Source organism: Chlorocebus sabaeus, chromosome 17, assembly GCF_047675955.1.
Source record: "Chlorocebus sabaeus isolate Y175 chromosome 17, mChlSab1.0.hap1, whole genome shotgun sequence".
NCBI classification, from domain to species: domain Eukaryota; kingdom Metazoa; phylum Chordata; class Mammalia; order Primates; family Cercopithecidae; genus Chlorocebus; species Chlorocebus sabaeus.
In genome coordinates this window covers 6,511,542-6,528,498 of record NC_132920.1, presented here as the reverse complement: position 1 = coordinate 6,528,498, position 16,957 = coordinate 6,511,542, and the positions used below count along the sequence as shown (strand labels likewise).

Here is a 16,957-nt window from a genome sequence, read left to right as displayed (position 1 = left end):
CTCTGTGACCCTTGAGGATGTAGTTCTTCCTGTTCCCTTAAGCCTTGGAGCTGGTAGGTTAGGGCTCTCATTTAAGGTAATAATAAACTTGCCTGGGGTAGGGACAGATCAGAGTGTCCACTGCCTTCAGGGCGAATGTCACTGTAGCTAGATCCCAGTAGGCCCTAAAGGCTGGAGGTTTCTTCAGGTTTCCATGGATTCCCGGCATTGTGGGTAGCTAAGCTCCAGCCTAGGCCAGGCCTAATTGTAACTTTTTAGTATTATTTTTCAGTGTGTCCTAATTTGGCAGCTCCTCAAGCTCCCGAGCCATTCAACTCTTATCCTCTGAGCCTCTGAGTCCTTTGTGTCTCTCCTGGAGGGGTCCTCCCGGGACTCTCAGTGCTGCAGGCTTGGCTGCTGCATTTCAGAGGGGGTTCTGCCGGTCCTCCACATGCAGTTGCGCAGAATGTGCCTGGCTCAGGGTTGAATGGGATCAGAAATCCAGCTGTGCCCTATTGGGTCAGGGCCTGCAGCCCAGGACTGGGCTGGGTCCCACCAGCATAAGCTTTTAGTGGTCTGGGCTGGGTCCCACCAGCATAAGCTTTTAGTGGTCTGGGCCACATCTTCTCAGCCCCTGGTGGAATCCCAGCTGCTGGACCGGGCATCAGCAGGGCCTCTGACATTACTCCGTGTCAAGGGGCTGCCCCTCTGCATGCTTTCCTGCTTCAGAGAAGCCCATGCAGGGCAACTGGGAAGTGCAGGGATGTGAACTCCTGAAGCCTCCTGACCCTGAGAAAGACAATTCTGAGGCACTCGCTGCAGTTCCCCAGGGGTTGCTGAGGGATGGAGCCCTAGTTCCCTGTGCTGGTCATCAGCTCCCTGATGCGTCTCTCACTGGCTTTCCCCATCACCCTTGCTTCCTGGCATCACGGCCCAGAGTACTACCTACCCCCAAGTCCTTGAACCTGGCTTTACTTGGGGGTACCCCAAACTAAGAACACTTCCTGGCAGAAGGTTCCCCTTTTTCTAATGTATACCAAGGCCATGGATGAGCTAGTGGTAGCCCTAGCCACCTGGCTGCTGAGACATTTGCACCTGTTTCTTGTGATGGAACCACCTAGTTCAGAAATGATACCCGAATGCCCTGGAACCTGTTCCTTGACTTTCATGCCAAAGACCAGGAAGGAGAATTTTCGTGCCCTGGATTATCTGTTTGAATTCTGTGAATCTCACACTCTGGGAGAAGACAGGAGCTGAGTGACAGGGACAGGAGGTGAAGACCTCAGCTGTGCTCCAAGGGGAGGAACAGAGCATGCGAGGAAGCCTGTGAGTTTTAGTAAAGAGGAACTGCAGGGAGGAGGAGGGCGGCACAGTCAACCTCTGTCTTTGTTTTCTTCATTCAGTTGGATAGAGAGTTACTGTCCCTGATTAGTGCACAAGTATCCAATAGTGCACAAGTGGAATAACCTCTAATAAGTCAAGTTAACTCTAATAAAGTGGATTTGAAAACTTTGGGACTCTTTGGCAAGTCAAGTGACCTTTTATTGGAGGATTATTTCCATTGCTCCATAATTAGAACTTGCTCAACCTGATTTCTAAATGTTTCTTGGGGATGTCCAGCATTTGGTCTCACCCCACTGGCTGTGTGAAGGGTCAGCATGTTCTGGGAATAGTTGCTGTCGTGTTTTTGGAGTCACAACTGTGCTTTAGAATTCATAACTGTATAATTTGAGTTTGGATGACTTTTTCTATACATGAGTTATCTTAGTTTTGCTTCCAGCTAACTCTGCTTTGATATCTTTCCCCATCCATTCGACGAGGCATGTGAGATTTTATTTTATGGCCTTTCACTACCTAGAGAAATTTAATGTTATTTACAACTTGAAAACATTCACTGTGTGCTTGTAATGAATCATTTACAAAATTAGAATTTTTCCTGGGTTTCTTCACTCATGGTCCTCTCCTTAGGCCTCTGCAGTGATTCAGAGATGTGCTCATTATCTCTACCCTCCTTTTCTTTTCTTTCTTTTTTTTTTTTTTTTGAGAGAAGTCTCACTCTGTTGTCCAGGGCTGGAGTGCAGTGGTGTGACCATAGCTCACCACAGCCTTAAATTCCTGGGCTCAAGTGATCCTCCTGCCTCAGCCTCTCAAGTAGCTGGGACTACACCACCATGCCCAGCTAATTTTTAAATTTTTTTTTAGAGATGAGGGTCTTCCTATGTTGCCCAGGCTGGTCTCAAACTCCCAGCTTCAAGAGATCCTCCCTGCCTCAGCCTCTGTAGCTGCTGGAATTACAGGGATAGCCACTGCACACAGCTATCCCTGCCCCTTCCTGCCTTTAAAAAAATTTTTTTTTTCCAGAGATGGGGTTTCTTTCTCTGTGTTGCCCAGGCTGATCTGGAGTTCTTGGGCAAGCAATCTGTGCACCTCGGCTTCCCAAAGTGCTGGGATTACAGGTGTGAGCCACCATACTTATTCCTAGTAGAAGCTGGTTTTCTCTCCATGACAAACATGATGAAGGACTCCTTGCCATCTTACCATCTTTCTCTGCCAAGAATGGGCATAATACATGGGCCGTCATTGACTGCTAGCCAAGTCATTTCTCCTGTGGTTAGAGGGCATGCAGGTGGTGGTTTTATGGGGGAAAGGTGACAATAATGGCCCGATAAAGCAAGCCCTTGGGAACAATGATACAATCTCCTAATAGAAAGACTCATCTCTTGCCTCAGCCTCAGATTTGTGAGCAAGTGCATTTGAGAACTGTGAAGTTCTCAGAGTTGTTGGACTTCTATGAAAGCATTTTAATGGAAAACCTATGGAGTTTGAGTTTTTCCCGTATTAGACACAGTTTTGGGCCTTTTCACATGGTACACGGAGGTCAGCAAGGCATGCTGGTTTTCCAGATGGGGGTTGCGCAGGCTAGTAATGGCCCCCCAAAGAGGTCCAAGTCATAATCCCCAGAAACTGTGAATATGTTACCTTATATGGCAACAGAAACTCTGCAGATGTGATTAAATTAAGGATTTTGAGATGGGGAGATTATCCTGTGTGGCCCAGAGGGGCCCAATTGTAATTACAGAGGTCCTTATAAGAGCGAGGTAGGAAGTCAGAAGAAGGAGAAGGCCAGGTGGAGATGGAAGCAGAGAGTAGAGTGAGGTCACTAAGGGCCGAGGAATGCAATAGCCTCTAGAAACTGAAAAAGGCAAGAAAGCCAGCTCTCCCTGGGCCTCCAGAAGAAACACAATTCTATGATGCTTTAACGCTAGCTTTCTGATATCCAGACTGTAAGAGAATAAATTGATGCTGTTGTCAATGGCGACGTTTATGGTGATTTGTTACAGCAGCTACGGAAAGCTCATACAGCGGTCTTGGATTAAGAAAGGAGGGACAGGGTGATGAGCCTAAGAAGGGACAAAGGTGATGGTTTGTTTGTATTTGTGCTCTCCACAAAGGGCCCTTCAAGAACTATGACACAGATGTAACCTAGGATTTGAGCAGAAGAGAAAGTACTTGGGTTTAGGGCTAGGCTAGAGAGTAGAATTTCTAGCATGAACTCACAAGTGAGCTCAGGATGGACTGTTAAAAATACTTCAGAGCAGTATAGATACTACCAGGTCAGATCTGTGCAATAGAACATTCCACAAAGATGGGAATGTTCTGTGTCTATACCATCAAATACAGTAGCCACCAGGCATGTGTGGCTATTAGGAGCTTGAAATATGTCTGGTAGGACTGGTGCACTGAATTTTTAATTTAACTTAAATGTAAATTCTTTCAATAGCCACGTATGACTTGTGGCTGTCATATTGGACACTGCAATTCCAGATCAGCACTGGCTAAGAGAAATATAATGTGAACCATATATGCAACATACAATTTTCTAGTAACTACACACAAAAAAGGAAAAAGAAATAAGTGAAATTAATTTAGTAATATATTTTGTTTAACCCACTTATTAAAAATATTACCATTTCAGCATGGAACCAATATAAAGAGTCTTAATGAGATATTTACATTATTTTTTTCATACTTTGTATCAAGTCTTCAAAATCCGGTGTGTATTCTGTACATTTCACTTTGGACTGGCCATGCTCCTAGTACTTAATGGCTGCAGGGGCCAGTAGCCACTGTCTGGACGGTGCCGACTATTTAGTCATCGATGAGGAAGCGGGGCCTAGCCAGGAAAATGACTTGCTTTCAGCAGCATTCCTTCTGCAAAGCCTGTTTTTCTGCTGTCCAGGTTCCCCCTCTGAGAGATACATAACTTCCAGCAGCAAAGCAAAAAGAATTTAAGTATTTTTGTCCCACCTACCAACCAATTCCTAAATTTTGTGGATAAACACTTTATACAACATTCAAAATACAACTTATAAATTGGTGGGCTGATTAGATTCCTGAAATGGAAATGAAGTAGATGATGATGGAAGCAAAGAGAAGAAATTGACTTGATCCTCCGAAACCTGGGCAACCCTGGGAATGAGTAATGCGACTGGAAAGCTAAGCAAACAGACATCACAGAGGGCTGCGTTTCTCACACTGGGGTGGGCGTCCCGGCTCATGCACATCAGGGCTCTCAGGATGTCTAGTTTCTTAAAATGCAAATACCAGCGGCTCTGGGATCTGATTGTGTGATATGGGGGAGCCATGAGTTGGCCTTCTTAATTAGCTTCCTAAACGGTTATTACATCAAAGTATGTCACTGAGCTGGATTTATGAAATTCCATAACGGTCAAGGATTTGTAAAGAAGCTTGTCTTAGAAAATTAAAAGTGTTTCTGGTCCTAGGTCATCCTTAGTCATAGTACGCTGGGCTCAAGGAACAGAAAGAATTGACTGATGTCAAAGTACAGTTGCAGTACGGTTGGCTCCTTTACAAACGTGCTTGAGTTTGAGGATGGGGAGAAAGCACCCAGGGCTCTAGAATTCCCTAAAAACCAATATGCTTCCTTTCATTTCAGTTAGCAGGAAAAAGTGCTCTTTTGCTTAGTCATTACTGGTGCCCTCTGTAGAGTGGCTACTGCTTTTAGTTCTGTTTTTTTGTTTGTTTGTTTGTTTGTTTTTGCAGTTTGAGGGTAGGAGTTCTGCTAATACAATAAGTAAACCATTGTTTTTGGTGATTCTGCATGAATTTGCTGCAGCAGCAGCTGCCTGGTAATCACAAGCAGGAAATCTACCATTGAAGTCTGGAGACAAGGAATAATACATGAAAAGAAGAAAGGAAGAAGGGGAGATGATGGTGCTTCAAATTTCCAATTCCATGAGAGATGCAAATGACGCTGTCTCCCTACAGGGACAAGAGGGCCAGGGAAACTTCCCCTTGTTCAGCCATCAGAAAATATGCAGGCTTGGACCAAAGGCATCTTCTTGCTACCTGTAAGGAAAAAGGTCTTAAACTTCTAAGCCTCAATGACTCCACTGCCTCTTCATGCGCCTTGTTAAAATGCAGACTTCCAATCTGAGATGGATGATGACTTGAGGGGCTCAGAGCCCTTGCTGGAGAAATCTGTCATCAGCTGCACTAAGTTGCTGCCATGGATCACTTATTGAATGCTTGCTGTGTGCAGAACACCATTCTATGGGCTTTCTGTGTATTATCCCATGTTATCCTTATGACTGTCCCATGAGGTCACTTGTATTTTCTCTATTGTGCAGATGAGGAAACTGAGGCTCAGGGAGATTAAGTTATTTGTCTGAGGTCACATAAATGGTAGGTGGCAGTGAAGATTTAGCTCTGTGTAGGTCTGCCTTCAAATCTTGTGTGTAACCACCAGGCTAGTGGTTCTCAAAGTGTGGTCCCTGGGCCAGCATCATCAGCCTCACCTGGGGACATGTAAGAAATGCAGATTCTCAGACTCCTCGCCTGATGTGTGGAACTGGAAACCCTGGGGCTGGGTCTAGCAACCGTGGTTGAAGTTGGGCTCCAGGTGATGCCGATGCCTGCTCAAGGTTGAGAACCACTGAACTGGGCTAAGGTCCCTGCTCTCTGGCAGCAGTGCTGCAGTCTGATGAGTCAGGGGACAGGAAATGCTTCCAGAATAATATTGGTTTTGATAACATGCTGCCTGCAGCTGCAAAATGACAGTGGGGATAATAATGGCAGGAGAAATAGTGCAATTTTTCAGGTCACAGAAAGTCAGCACTCCTTCCACGGGTCTATAGATCCATCCACGAGAAGAGGAGCCAAGACACATGAGTTCCCATCTCAGCCACTTTGTCACTGGGGATACTGGCAGCGGTTGAAGGACAGCACCAGAAGCTAGGGCTGGGGGAGGTTGGGAAGGAAGTGTGGGGATGGAAAGCCTGCAGCTTCTGAAGGAGCAGGAAGTCTAAAATGGCCCAGAAATCAAAGGTAAGCAAACAAGTATAACATAGGCGATACCCTAGAAAACATGTATGATAGACAGTAGTCCCCCTTATCTGCAGTTTAACTTTCTGCAGTTTCAGTTGCCTGTGGTCAATTGTGGCCTAAAAATATTAAGGCATTTTGAGAGAGAGAGAGAAAGAGAGAAAGAGGCACCATACTCACATATTTATTACAGTAAATTATTATAATTGTTTTATTAGTTGTTATTGTCAATTTCTAACTATGGCTCATTTATAAATTGAATTTTATCATAGGTATATGTATGTATGGGGAAAATAGTAAATATAGGATTTGGTATTATTCATGGCTTGGAGGTCTTGCACTTACTCATGCACTGGGGGTCTTGGAACATGTCCCTATTAGGTAAGAGGGGACTACTGTATTTTAAAATTTAGACTTCTGTTAAGCTGCTTATTCCCCTTCTGTTATAGCCTAAATCAATGCCTGAATTCCTGGGGCTTGCATTTGTTAATGTATGTGCAGTGAACATGAAACAGCTGAATCATGAAGCCCATGGTAGTGGGGCCATGGCTGGGGGCATGCTTTACAGAGGTTGTCAGCTCATCGGCATAGATTAATTTCTTCATGGTAGCACCTGCTGGGAAGGTGGTTCAGCCCTGTCTTCTACTCCAGCCGTGCAGGGGGTAAGGCATTTTGCAGAAAGCATTTGTGGATTTTTTCCAAATCTAGGCAGTAAACAGATTGCATTCCCAGCACTCCCCCCAAATTCCCTTCATTTCCTAGATCTGTGGAAAGGAGCACATTGAAACAGAAATAGAGGAGGTCATAGAAATCTAACTGATGGAAACTGACTGCTGATCTAGATATTATTGTTAAGACAGAATTTTGAATTGATACAGACAGTGAGATTGAGAAGGCTCTGCAATGAATGATGCTGGGAGGATCACCGGGTCCAAGTGTTCAGCAGGAACCAGGACCAGAAGAGAAACATTTAATTAGGGAAGGTAATGAAAAGGAAGGGAGGATGGGCAGCCACGAGCACTCACTCTGGTTACACCTTTGACTTAGTTGTATATGTAAAATCAGTGAGTATTATAATAGAATCTCTTAGCTCTGTCAGAAAAATATCTGCCTTATGGGCAATATTATGCCAGACTTTAAATACAGTTCTCAGGGGATCTACTCTGTTTTATATTGAAATTCATCTAATTATAATGTGTTTCTCACTTTGGTCAAACAGTAGGAAAGCTCAGATTTACACAAAAGATAAACCAAGAACCAGTTATTTTCTCAACTAGAGGATTCTTCAGATTGCAAAAGATGTCATCATAATATTTCCTTTAATTGCAAGCTTTAAATATTAATGCATTTAAAATCAAGTTTAAACCTGATTATTTTCTCTAGCTTGCATATTGCACACAGGGAGGTACGTTTATCTGTTGAATGTGTTTCATAATGGATTTTGCTCATACTGAGAAGTGGCCTGTGCAGGCATGGATGCACTATGAATCAGCAGTTTTTGTGGTCACCGTTGTCTTCTGTACCTCTCTGGGATCCTAACATGAATAAGGCATCATTAAGTCCTCTCAGCTTTTCATTGGTTAGACTACATCAGTCACAGCTTTCAAGGTCTCAAAGAAGATTCCTTGACCTACAGATACTCTCGTTTATAATCATACACACCCAGTGTATACACACATGCACACACACACACACAATTTGTTTATCTAACTCACCTAAGCCTTTATTTTAATTTCAGCTGATTTTGGCAGTAGGTTGTGTACAATTGATATCTGCAAGTCAATCTGTGAATCAATACACAAATTATTTTTGAAAGTATTTTGAAAGAGTATTACTCACTTGGTGCTATGGAACCAAGGCCACTTTGCCTGGGTTGACTTACCCTGGTCAGAGCTCACAGAGGTTTGGCCAGAACCAGGTTTGACAGTTGACATGTCTCTTATTATCAAGTGTGAAAATCATGTGTTCCCTGGACACATTGGGGCGAACAACACACACTGGGGTGTGTTGGAGGGTGGGGGATGGGAGGAGGGAAAGCATCAGGAAAAACAGCTAATAGATGTTGGGCTTAATACCCAGGCGTTATCATGGGATGATCTGTGCAGTTATTCACTACGGCACATGTTTAACTATGTACCAAACCTGCACATCCTGCACATGTACCCCTGAACTTAAAATAGAAGTTGGAAATAATATAAAACAACTTTTAAAAAGAAAGAAAATCATGTGTTCATTCTATTTACCTTATGGTTTTAATCCGAGTCTTTACCCAAATCTCCAGGTTCACTTCCAGTTGAGAACCTCACATCTCCGTAGCCCTACACAATATATTCTTGACGGTCCAAACATGAGCCACCTTTAGGTCATTTCTCCCCACTTTTTATTTGGGTGGAGCTTGTGGAGCAAGCATGAAATGTTGCTTCTACTTCCCAGGGTGATACCTGAGTTTCAGGTGCCACAGTACCTCTTACAATAAAATTTTGGCTCTATTTAATGTATCATTTTATTCTCATCTTCCTGATGTGGGATATTCTAGGAAACTGCTTGAACGAAATGAACCTCATTGAGAGTGGACATCAAGATGTGTTGAACGCTTGATAAATCAGAGACTGAAAGAGACTGGAGGGAACTTGACTCGATTCCAAGTTAGACAGGGCTGTGGCTGTCTCATGTGTGGTGCTGGTGAGTGCTGACAAGCCCAGACTTTGGGAAAAGTCCTTATGTCAGAAAATTGTGGGCTAGGGTGACAGATCACACTTTGATGGATGTCAGGTTCCCTTGAAGGGAGTAGACATTCCTAAGATTATGTATTCTGGGTGGAAGTCAAGCCAGTGGCAGAAAATAAAAATTTCAGAGGCTGACCTTAGATCAAAGGAAGAAAACAAAACAGAACAGAACAGCATAGCCGTGAAAGACTTGTTCAGTTACTGGTCAGGAAATTCTGGGATCCTGAGCAGGTTGGCAGTGTGCGATGTTATGGACTGGCTGCTCCTCTGGCTCTACAGTGAGCCAGTTTGAATCTGAATCCTCACCTCTGGCCTGTTTCTATGACAGACCTACCAGAGTTTATCAATCAGCCCTGCAGTTTTCACAAAATGCTCCTACCTTCTGCCTCAAGGTCCCTCAGGTAGGGGAGGAAGCCCAGGGACTCTGTGCTGTGATTCCTAACGCATCAGACACGTTGCATATCTTATTTAGTCTCCGCTGTCACCCAATCATGAATTATGGCCACTCTCTTTTGATAGATGCAGTAATTGAGAAACACAGAAATGAAATGGCCCTCCAGACTGTCCCTGGCAGCTGTGGGGAGGGAAGGAGACCACCAGGCCCACTCTCTGGCTTTTTCCTAAGGTGCCCTTCCTCCTGCCAGTTGCCACTCTGTCCAGTCTTTCTGTTAAGTCCCCTTTGCCCCAAATCTAATTTGTTGGCACAGGCCTTATAAAGCAGAGTCAAAGCACAGGTGCAGCATTATCCTTCGTGTCCTGGATCTGAATTTATGCTGCAGCTCAGGTCAAGTGTCCACCGAGTGACAGCCCAAGCGAACCTGTGCTCAGTAACTCTGGCGAAGAGCCCTGGATTCTGACTTAGCTTCTAGCAGTGGTTCACAAAATTTAGTATGCCGCAGAACTACTTAGAGCAGGATCGATTGGTCAAAAGAAGAAGAATATTTCACCACATGTAAGAATTAAATGAAATTTAAATTTCAGTGTCCATAAATAAGTTAAACAAAGCCAAATCAATCATAAAATACATGCAGCAGATATAGACATACCTCACTTCATGTAATCTGGGCACACAGCCATGTCCACTCATTTTCATATTATCTCTGCAAGGGCAGAGTTGAGCGATTGCCACAGGGACCATATGGTCTGTAAAACCTAAAATGTTTACTATTCTTCCCTTTCCAGAAAAACGTTCACCAACACATGGCCCAAAGGGCTTGTTAAAATACAGGTCACTAAGCCCCAACCCCAGAGCTTCTGATTCAGTAAGTCTGGGTAGGGACCAAAAATTTGCCATTTCTAATAATTTCCTAGATGATGCTGATGCTGCTGGTCTGAGGACCACACTTTGAGAACCACTGCCTTATAATAATGGCTGCTTATGCCCAAAGAAGATCCTTTGGTTTCTATAATTTTGTTATGCCCTTCCTTTAAATCGAAAAAGACTGTCTTAGTGGAGGGCTGAAAGGAATTTACTTCTTCTCTAGCAAAGCTTTCTTTATGTTTATGGAAGATACACAGCAGAAGGGTTTGGAGCTGGACAGAAACCCAGTTCCACCGCCTGCTGGCTTTGTGACCTTGGGTAAGTTAGACTCAAGTTCCTCATCTGTTAAGATGAGGGTGTATATAGGAAAAAACAGTTTTTCCTCCTATATTCTCAACACAGAGCACTTCTGGTCACCAGCTGGCTTGGCTCTTACTCCTAGAGATTCTGATTTCATTGGTCTGGGGTATGGCCTGGATGTTGGGATCTTCAAAACTATAAAGGGAGATAATAATGTAGCACTGTCCAATAAAAATATAAAGAGAGTCACACGTATAATTTTATGTTTTCTAGGAGCCACATTTTGAAAGGTGAAATTAATTTTAATATAATATTAATATCTTATCGACAAATAATTAAAATAATATATTAATGATAAATTCTACTTAACTCAGTATATTCCAAACATTAACATTTCAACATACAACCATGGAACAATGACAGAGATATTTTACATTCTTTTTCTCAGACTAAAGCTTTGAAACTGAGTCTGTACTTTACACTTATAGCACATCTCTAATCAGACTGGCTATATTTCAGGGTTCAGTAGTGACCTGTGGCTTGTGGTCATTGCTTCAGAAAGCGCAGGAGTAGTTAATGTGCAACCAAGATGGAGACCCACTGGGGTAAGGGCACGCTTGGTGTTCACAGACCAGACCAAAGCTCCCGGACCACACAGGGGTTCTATCGGCATTATTCTTCTTGAGGATTGAGGGAGTTGACTGCAGCTTCCCTCCTTTGGGCTAGGAATTAGGTGTGGTCATTAAGGACATTCAGTGAAGCTCAATTTTGTCTTAAAATTGGATGTGCAGCTATGGAACGTGTTTGAAAGCATGGCGATCAACTAAAGCAAATAAATCTAAATGACTTGATGCTATCAGAGAAGACAGAAGGACCAGTGCAGCATTAACAGAGCAGGAAGTAAAACCATGGCCAATTTTGTCTCCTTCTCAGTGAGCCCACAGCCTGAGTAAACGGGGCTGTGGGAATCCCAGGCAAGAGGATGGCTGCTAGATCATCCCTTGATATTCTACGCAACTCTTTGATTCAGAACTTTCTATTCAAGTCCAAATATCACTGGATATTACATAGGCTGTCATTCTCTTTGAAAACTCTTAGGTTTATTCCTAGGGGAACAGAATTTATTCTCTCTATTCTTATAATGATAAACTAATATTTAAAAGAATAACCTTGCAAATTTATCATAAAAGCAAGCAAGATTTCTGAAAAAGACAAAAATAAAGATCTGCAGAGGTAAGCGCTCTTAGCACTGAAGTGTGTACTCGTTCAGAGTATTTTTTTGGTGTAGACACTTACACACATTTTATACAATAGGATTCAACAGTGAATACACTTTTATAGCATGCTTCTTTGTCACATAATATTCTTACAAGTATATTTTCATGTAATTTAGTAATCTACAGCATCATTTTAAAATCACAGCCATTGTACCATTGTTTGGCTGAATAACGACCTACTTAGTCAATGCCCTATCATTGGCCATATACGCTATTTCCCCCACATTGTCAATCATAGCGTAAGTAATCATACTGAAAGAGCATCAGCTCGTCTTTGAATCCAATGTGATGCGTGCCTTAAAGCTAGCTGAGGACAAGGCAGAGGGAAAGGAGGCAACACTTCCGTCTCACTAAGTCTGACCCATTTTGTAGTTTTATCCAGCTTGGAGAAAAGCCAGCGAGATGCAGTTTGCAGATAGTAGTGCTGTGACAATGATACCAGACAGCTCAACTGCGAGTGACACCACAATGTGCCGCCCACAGTGGACATTAGGTTTTCTCACCGCTCTGCTAAGAAGGACCTGCAAGCCCCACAGCAAGCCTTAATGTGTCAACAGCAGCTTGTGCTTGGATTTGGATTGACTTTAGTTCTTCCTGGTGCCATTTTTCCCCTTCTGGTCTTAGTATTAACCACTTCTTTGGAACAGAATCATTCCTGCAGTAGGTTTGTGGGTGGGTTAAAAAAATTTAATAATCCAAAAAACCTCTGACTTTAAGATTTTAGTTTCTCTGCCTTATGTAGTTTATATAATTATTTGTTCATGCAGCATTTATATATTACTTTTCTGATCATTTTATACTATATGATATTTTACACTATATGAGGTTTTCTGGCAATTTCCCCAATGCCAGTTTCTCAGTTTGCCTATGCAGTCATCACTCCCGTTGCAATAAAGCAAATAAATAGCTGCAGAGCTGCCCAGCATTCAAATAAGGCAAACGCCAGCCTTTTGAGCTGCTAAACTGAATTGAACACCTCAAATTGATTTAGGGAACCATCTCTCTTCTCTTTAATCAATCCTATTAAAACCATACACAGGGAAAAATAGCAAGGTTTTCTTATACTTGGAGGACCAGGAAAATGTACTCTCTGCTAGGGTTTGATGCATGTTATGTCTTTATGTCATGCACAAGCAGTCTTAAGTAGTCATTTTAAAGGTGAACTGGTAAAGTTGTGTTCAATCCATCATATGCTCACATGCAAATACAACAAAACAAGTATCTATTGTGTCTTTACTTTGTGCCAGGTCTCTTTGCCATGTCAGCAGTGACGGATAGGAGCAAGAAATATGCCTTCCTTCAAGGAGTTTGAAGTTTAATTGGGAGGGACACACACACTAACCATAAAATTCAGTTCCATCTGAGATAAGAACTACAGCAGAAATAGGAACATGATGCTCCCAGAGCACCCAGAGGGAGCACTCATCTGTTGGCGTTGGAGGAAGTTTCAGAGAGAGACAGAGACAGAGAGAGAGACAGAGAGAGAAAGGGATACTTGAGCTAGGTCTGGATGAAAAGCAAATGGCGATTGGGCCACACATACTAAGGGGACCATCCAAACAATGTTGCAGGTGTTAAAATGCAGGCTCTGAAGAGAAGGTGGCAAAGGATTCCTTAAGCTGATGCCTAAGGTATGTATGGGGGGTGGAGCAAGATGTAGCTGAAGAAGGGAGGAAGGGAGGGAGGAAAGGATGGAGAGAAGGGGGGAAGGGAGGAACGGGAGGGAGAGAGGGAGGGAGGGAGGAAAGGAGGGAGAGAAGGGAGGAAGGGAGGAACGGGAGGGAGAGAGGGAGGGAGAGAGAGAGGGAGGGAGAGAAAGAGGGAGGGAGAGAGAGAGGGAGGGAGGGAGGAAGAGGAGAGAGGGAAGACGGGAGAAAGGACTGACTGTGGGTGAAGAATTCAGAGTCGGCCCAGCTGAGGGCAGGTCGAAAAGGTTAAACAGGGACGGACTAATGACGAGTTCATCATTCTGAGGAAATGCATGAACATACTTGATTAATCAGAAATGTCTCCAGTAAGCTGAGAGAGGAAAACTGACTTATCATTTTAAGGTGGACTAGCTAAGAAAAAAAAAAAGGTCCCAATTTGAAACAAAGTCAGATCACTGGGCAGAAAGATTCCTGAAATGATCATTTTAAATAAACCCCTGGTCAAAAGCAAGATACATTCATTCGTTGTCTTGTTCTTTTATTCATTCATTCGTTAAAGCTAAGATTGGAGTCAGCCTGCCTGGGTTCAAGCCATGGATCCTTCAAGCTCTGTGACTTGATGCAAGCTCCTAAACCCCTCTGTACTTCAGTTACACATTTATAAAGTTGGAATATTAATATAGTATTAACCTGTAAGGTTGGTGTGGGAAGTAAATGACTTAGTGGATCGAAAGCTCTTATAACAGGGCCTGGTACGAATGCTCCATCGTGTGAGGCATTTTGCTCTGTGTGTCTCTGTATTCAGAGCTCTCTATATATCAGTCACATTTGAAATACTGGGAATAAAAAGACAAAGGTGATATGACCCTACCCTCAAGAAGCTCGTAGTCCAATGTGGAAGGTATGCGGGAGCAAACCAGGACAGTCCAACATGGCAAACGCTAGGATAGAGTGATGTGCCACACAGTTGGCACGGATGGTGAGGGTGGTGAGGGAGCCAGGCTGAGTCCGTCCTCTATAGATCCCAGCAAAGTTCCCCCGGTTCCATCTGGTCAATCCTCCCTTAAGTTCCTTGTTTTCTTTTGTTTGCATCCCTTAGTGTAGGAAGGATATTCCAATTTCTTCTAGATCTTTCCTTTAAAAGGAGTAATTGCCTCATTTCACAAGGAACTTTACTGTTTAAAATTCTAGCTCTCTTGAATGGGAAAATAGATAAAGGGGTATTTCTGAGATGTGAGGTGAGGGGTGTATTGGGAGTATGCCCCACCTTGGCCAGTGGGAGTAGGAAGGAGACCCTGGGAGGGGAGAGCAGCTGGGAGAGAACCACTCCTGGGGAAGGACAGTCAGAGAATAGAGCCAGGTTTTAACTACACCGCGGAAGCATCTCAGGGCCTTGGTGAAGCCCTGGTAAAGACAAGGAGGAAAGGAGAGGTGGGGACAGGTGGCGGAAGGCTACCTTCTCTTTCTTCAAGGTTGTAAGGCAGGGAGTAGGGGGTTGGTGCACTGGAGAAAAGGTAGCTAATGTAACGGGGTTTCTGCCTCTCTACTTCTAGTGTAACTACCCGATGCCTCTGTTAGTCAATGACCCACGTTGGGAAAGGTGGTGACATATCATAAGCTTCATTTGTTTTTCTTTTTTGAAGTCCATTACTACGTTCAGGACACCCTGCCACTAAGGAAGTTGTGGAGGGAAAACCTGGAACCACTCTGAACCGCAACGGATTTTTGGAAGCTCTTGGCTCTTTCTGCTGCCAGCCGTGTTTATAAAATGCTGCTACTCACAGTAACAATGTACTGTTTTAAAGCATCTCATACGCGTCATTTCCTTTTGATAGTCACAACAGCCCTGTAAGGTAGGCCTTATGGAATGGGCCTTATTGTTATTTTTATGCAACACATGCTGATAAGTGAGGATAAACTCGTCCAAAGGTGAGGGGCAGAGACAGAGCTCTGGTCTGGGTGTCCTGGCCTCAGATGCAAGTTTGCATTTATCTCTCTGCAGGCCCCTGCAAGCAGTGAGCAAGACAGATGGCTTACCTCCTTTCCTTCTTCCACAGAAAGAAAACTTGGGCAGAGCCACCTCACAGATGGGATAGGAGAAATTCAACACAGATGAGCCTTGAGACATGAGAGCTAGGTCAAGAAATAGCTCTTTGATGTCCTCTCCTGGAGGAAAGAGAAGAACAGCTTTACTCTTACTGCATGTTTCACTGTGTATCAAAGGCATTCACAGTATACAGCAGCATGAGCTAAAGAACCTTTTGTTTCCATTAATCTGCTCTGCGTGGGGAACAGTTTTCTTCTTTCCTTAGTAAAACAGCATTTAGGCAATGCTACAGGGGATTATGACGAGACCCGGGGTATGAAAGGTGGCTGTTTCTCAAAATACCTGCTTGGAGCAAGGTAGTTAATCGGCTGAGCTCCCCACCCTGGTGCTATGGCCTTTTCATGTGAAGTCTGCAGGTCTGGCTTCTGGAATTTCTCAGCTGCAGAGTATCATTTGTTCCCCATGATGGCGGTGGGGTGTGGTCACGCCTACATACACCTGCTGCTGTCACCAGGGAGGTATTGCAGCACAGGTACACAGGAAGCTTCGGTGGGTCCCATGGTCGTGGCTCCCAATTCTCTCTGCCTTTTTCTCCATTCCTCCCTCTTATGTTCCACCCACTCTTCCATTTCTCTTTTCTCTCTTCTTCTCTCCCCATAACATTTCTCAAGCTGCTGCTAGAGTCCAGATACTGGGTAAGATTCTAGAAATACAAAGTTGCGTGAGAGATCTTGATTTCTGTGAATGTTGCTTCCACTTTTCTGGAACGATTCCACATGCTAAGTTTATTAAACCTCTCTACTTTGATTTTGATATAACTGTTTTGGAAAAGGAGATAGTCTAGTAGCTATAGCAAATATATTGACTAACTATAATTGCATGATCATATGATGAAAATTAAACAATCAGAAAGTGCTCTAGCTTATTGATTGGGGTAGGGGAGAAAATATTACATCTCCTCCTTGCCTATGTCAAGGTTTAAGAATTTGTATTAACTATTTGGGATACAAAATAACACAAATGACAAACCGTACTGCTGGTAGTAGATTTATTTGTTGCTGAGATAACTAAAAAAGTTAGGAGATCCTGAGTAGACATTAATACTTAATCTCAAAATATTCCCCCTCCCTTTTTTTTGTTTTTTTGCTGCGTATACTGATTCCAGGTGCTTATATCATCCAAATGAATGCCTAGAGTCTTTTTAATACAAAAGTACAGCTTTAAGTGAGAGTTCTACCCTACCTGGATATAACCTAGAGAGAGATTTGAAAATGAAGATGTAAACAGTGTTAATTCTAGAGAGTGGTGAGGGAACAGTAGTTTAGCCAGTCATTATAGTTAATGTAAGTCATTGGGGGTGTGGAGTTGGAAGA

The 16,957-nt window shown here is 43.4% G+C and overlaps 1 protein-coding gene across 3 annotated transcripts in view; it reads right to left on the bottom strand.

Annotated features, from left to right (window-relative positions):
* LY86 (lymphocyte antigen 86) overlaps positions 1-16,957 on the bottom strand; it is a 65,516-nt gene that overhangs the window by 14,582 nt on the left and 33,977 nt on the right. For all 3 annotated transcript variants that reach the window (XM_007973786.3, XM_073005635.1, XM_007973789.3), the window contains exon 4: positions 15,575-15,703. In XM_007973786.3, the coding sequence (XP_007971977.2) occupies positions 15,575-15,703 (129 nt within the window). The remainder of the gene's footprint in view (positions 1-15,574; positions 15,704-16,957) is intronic.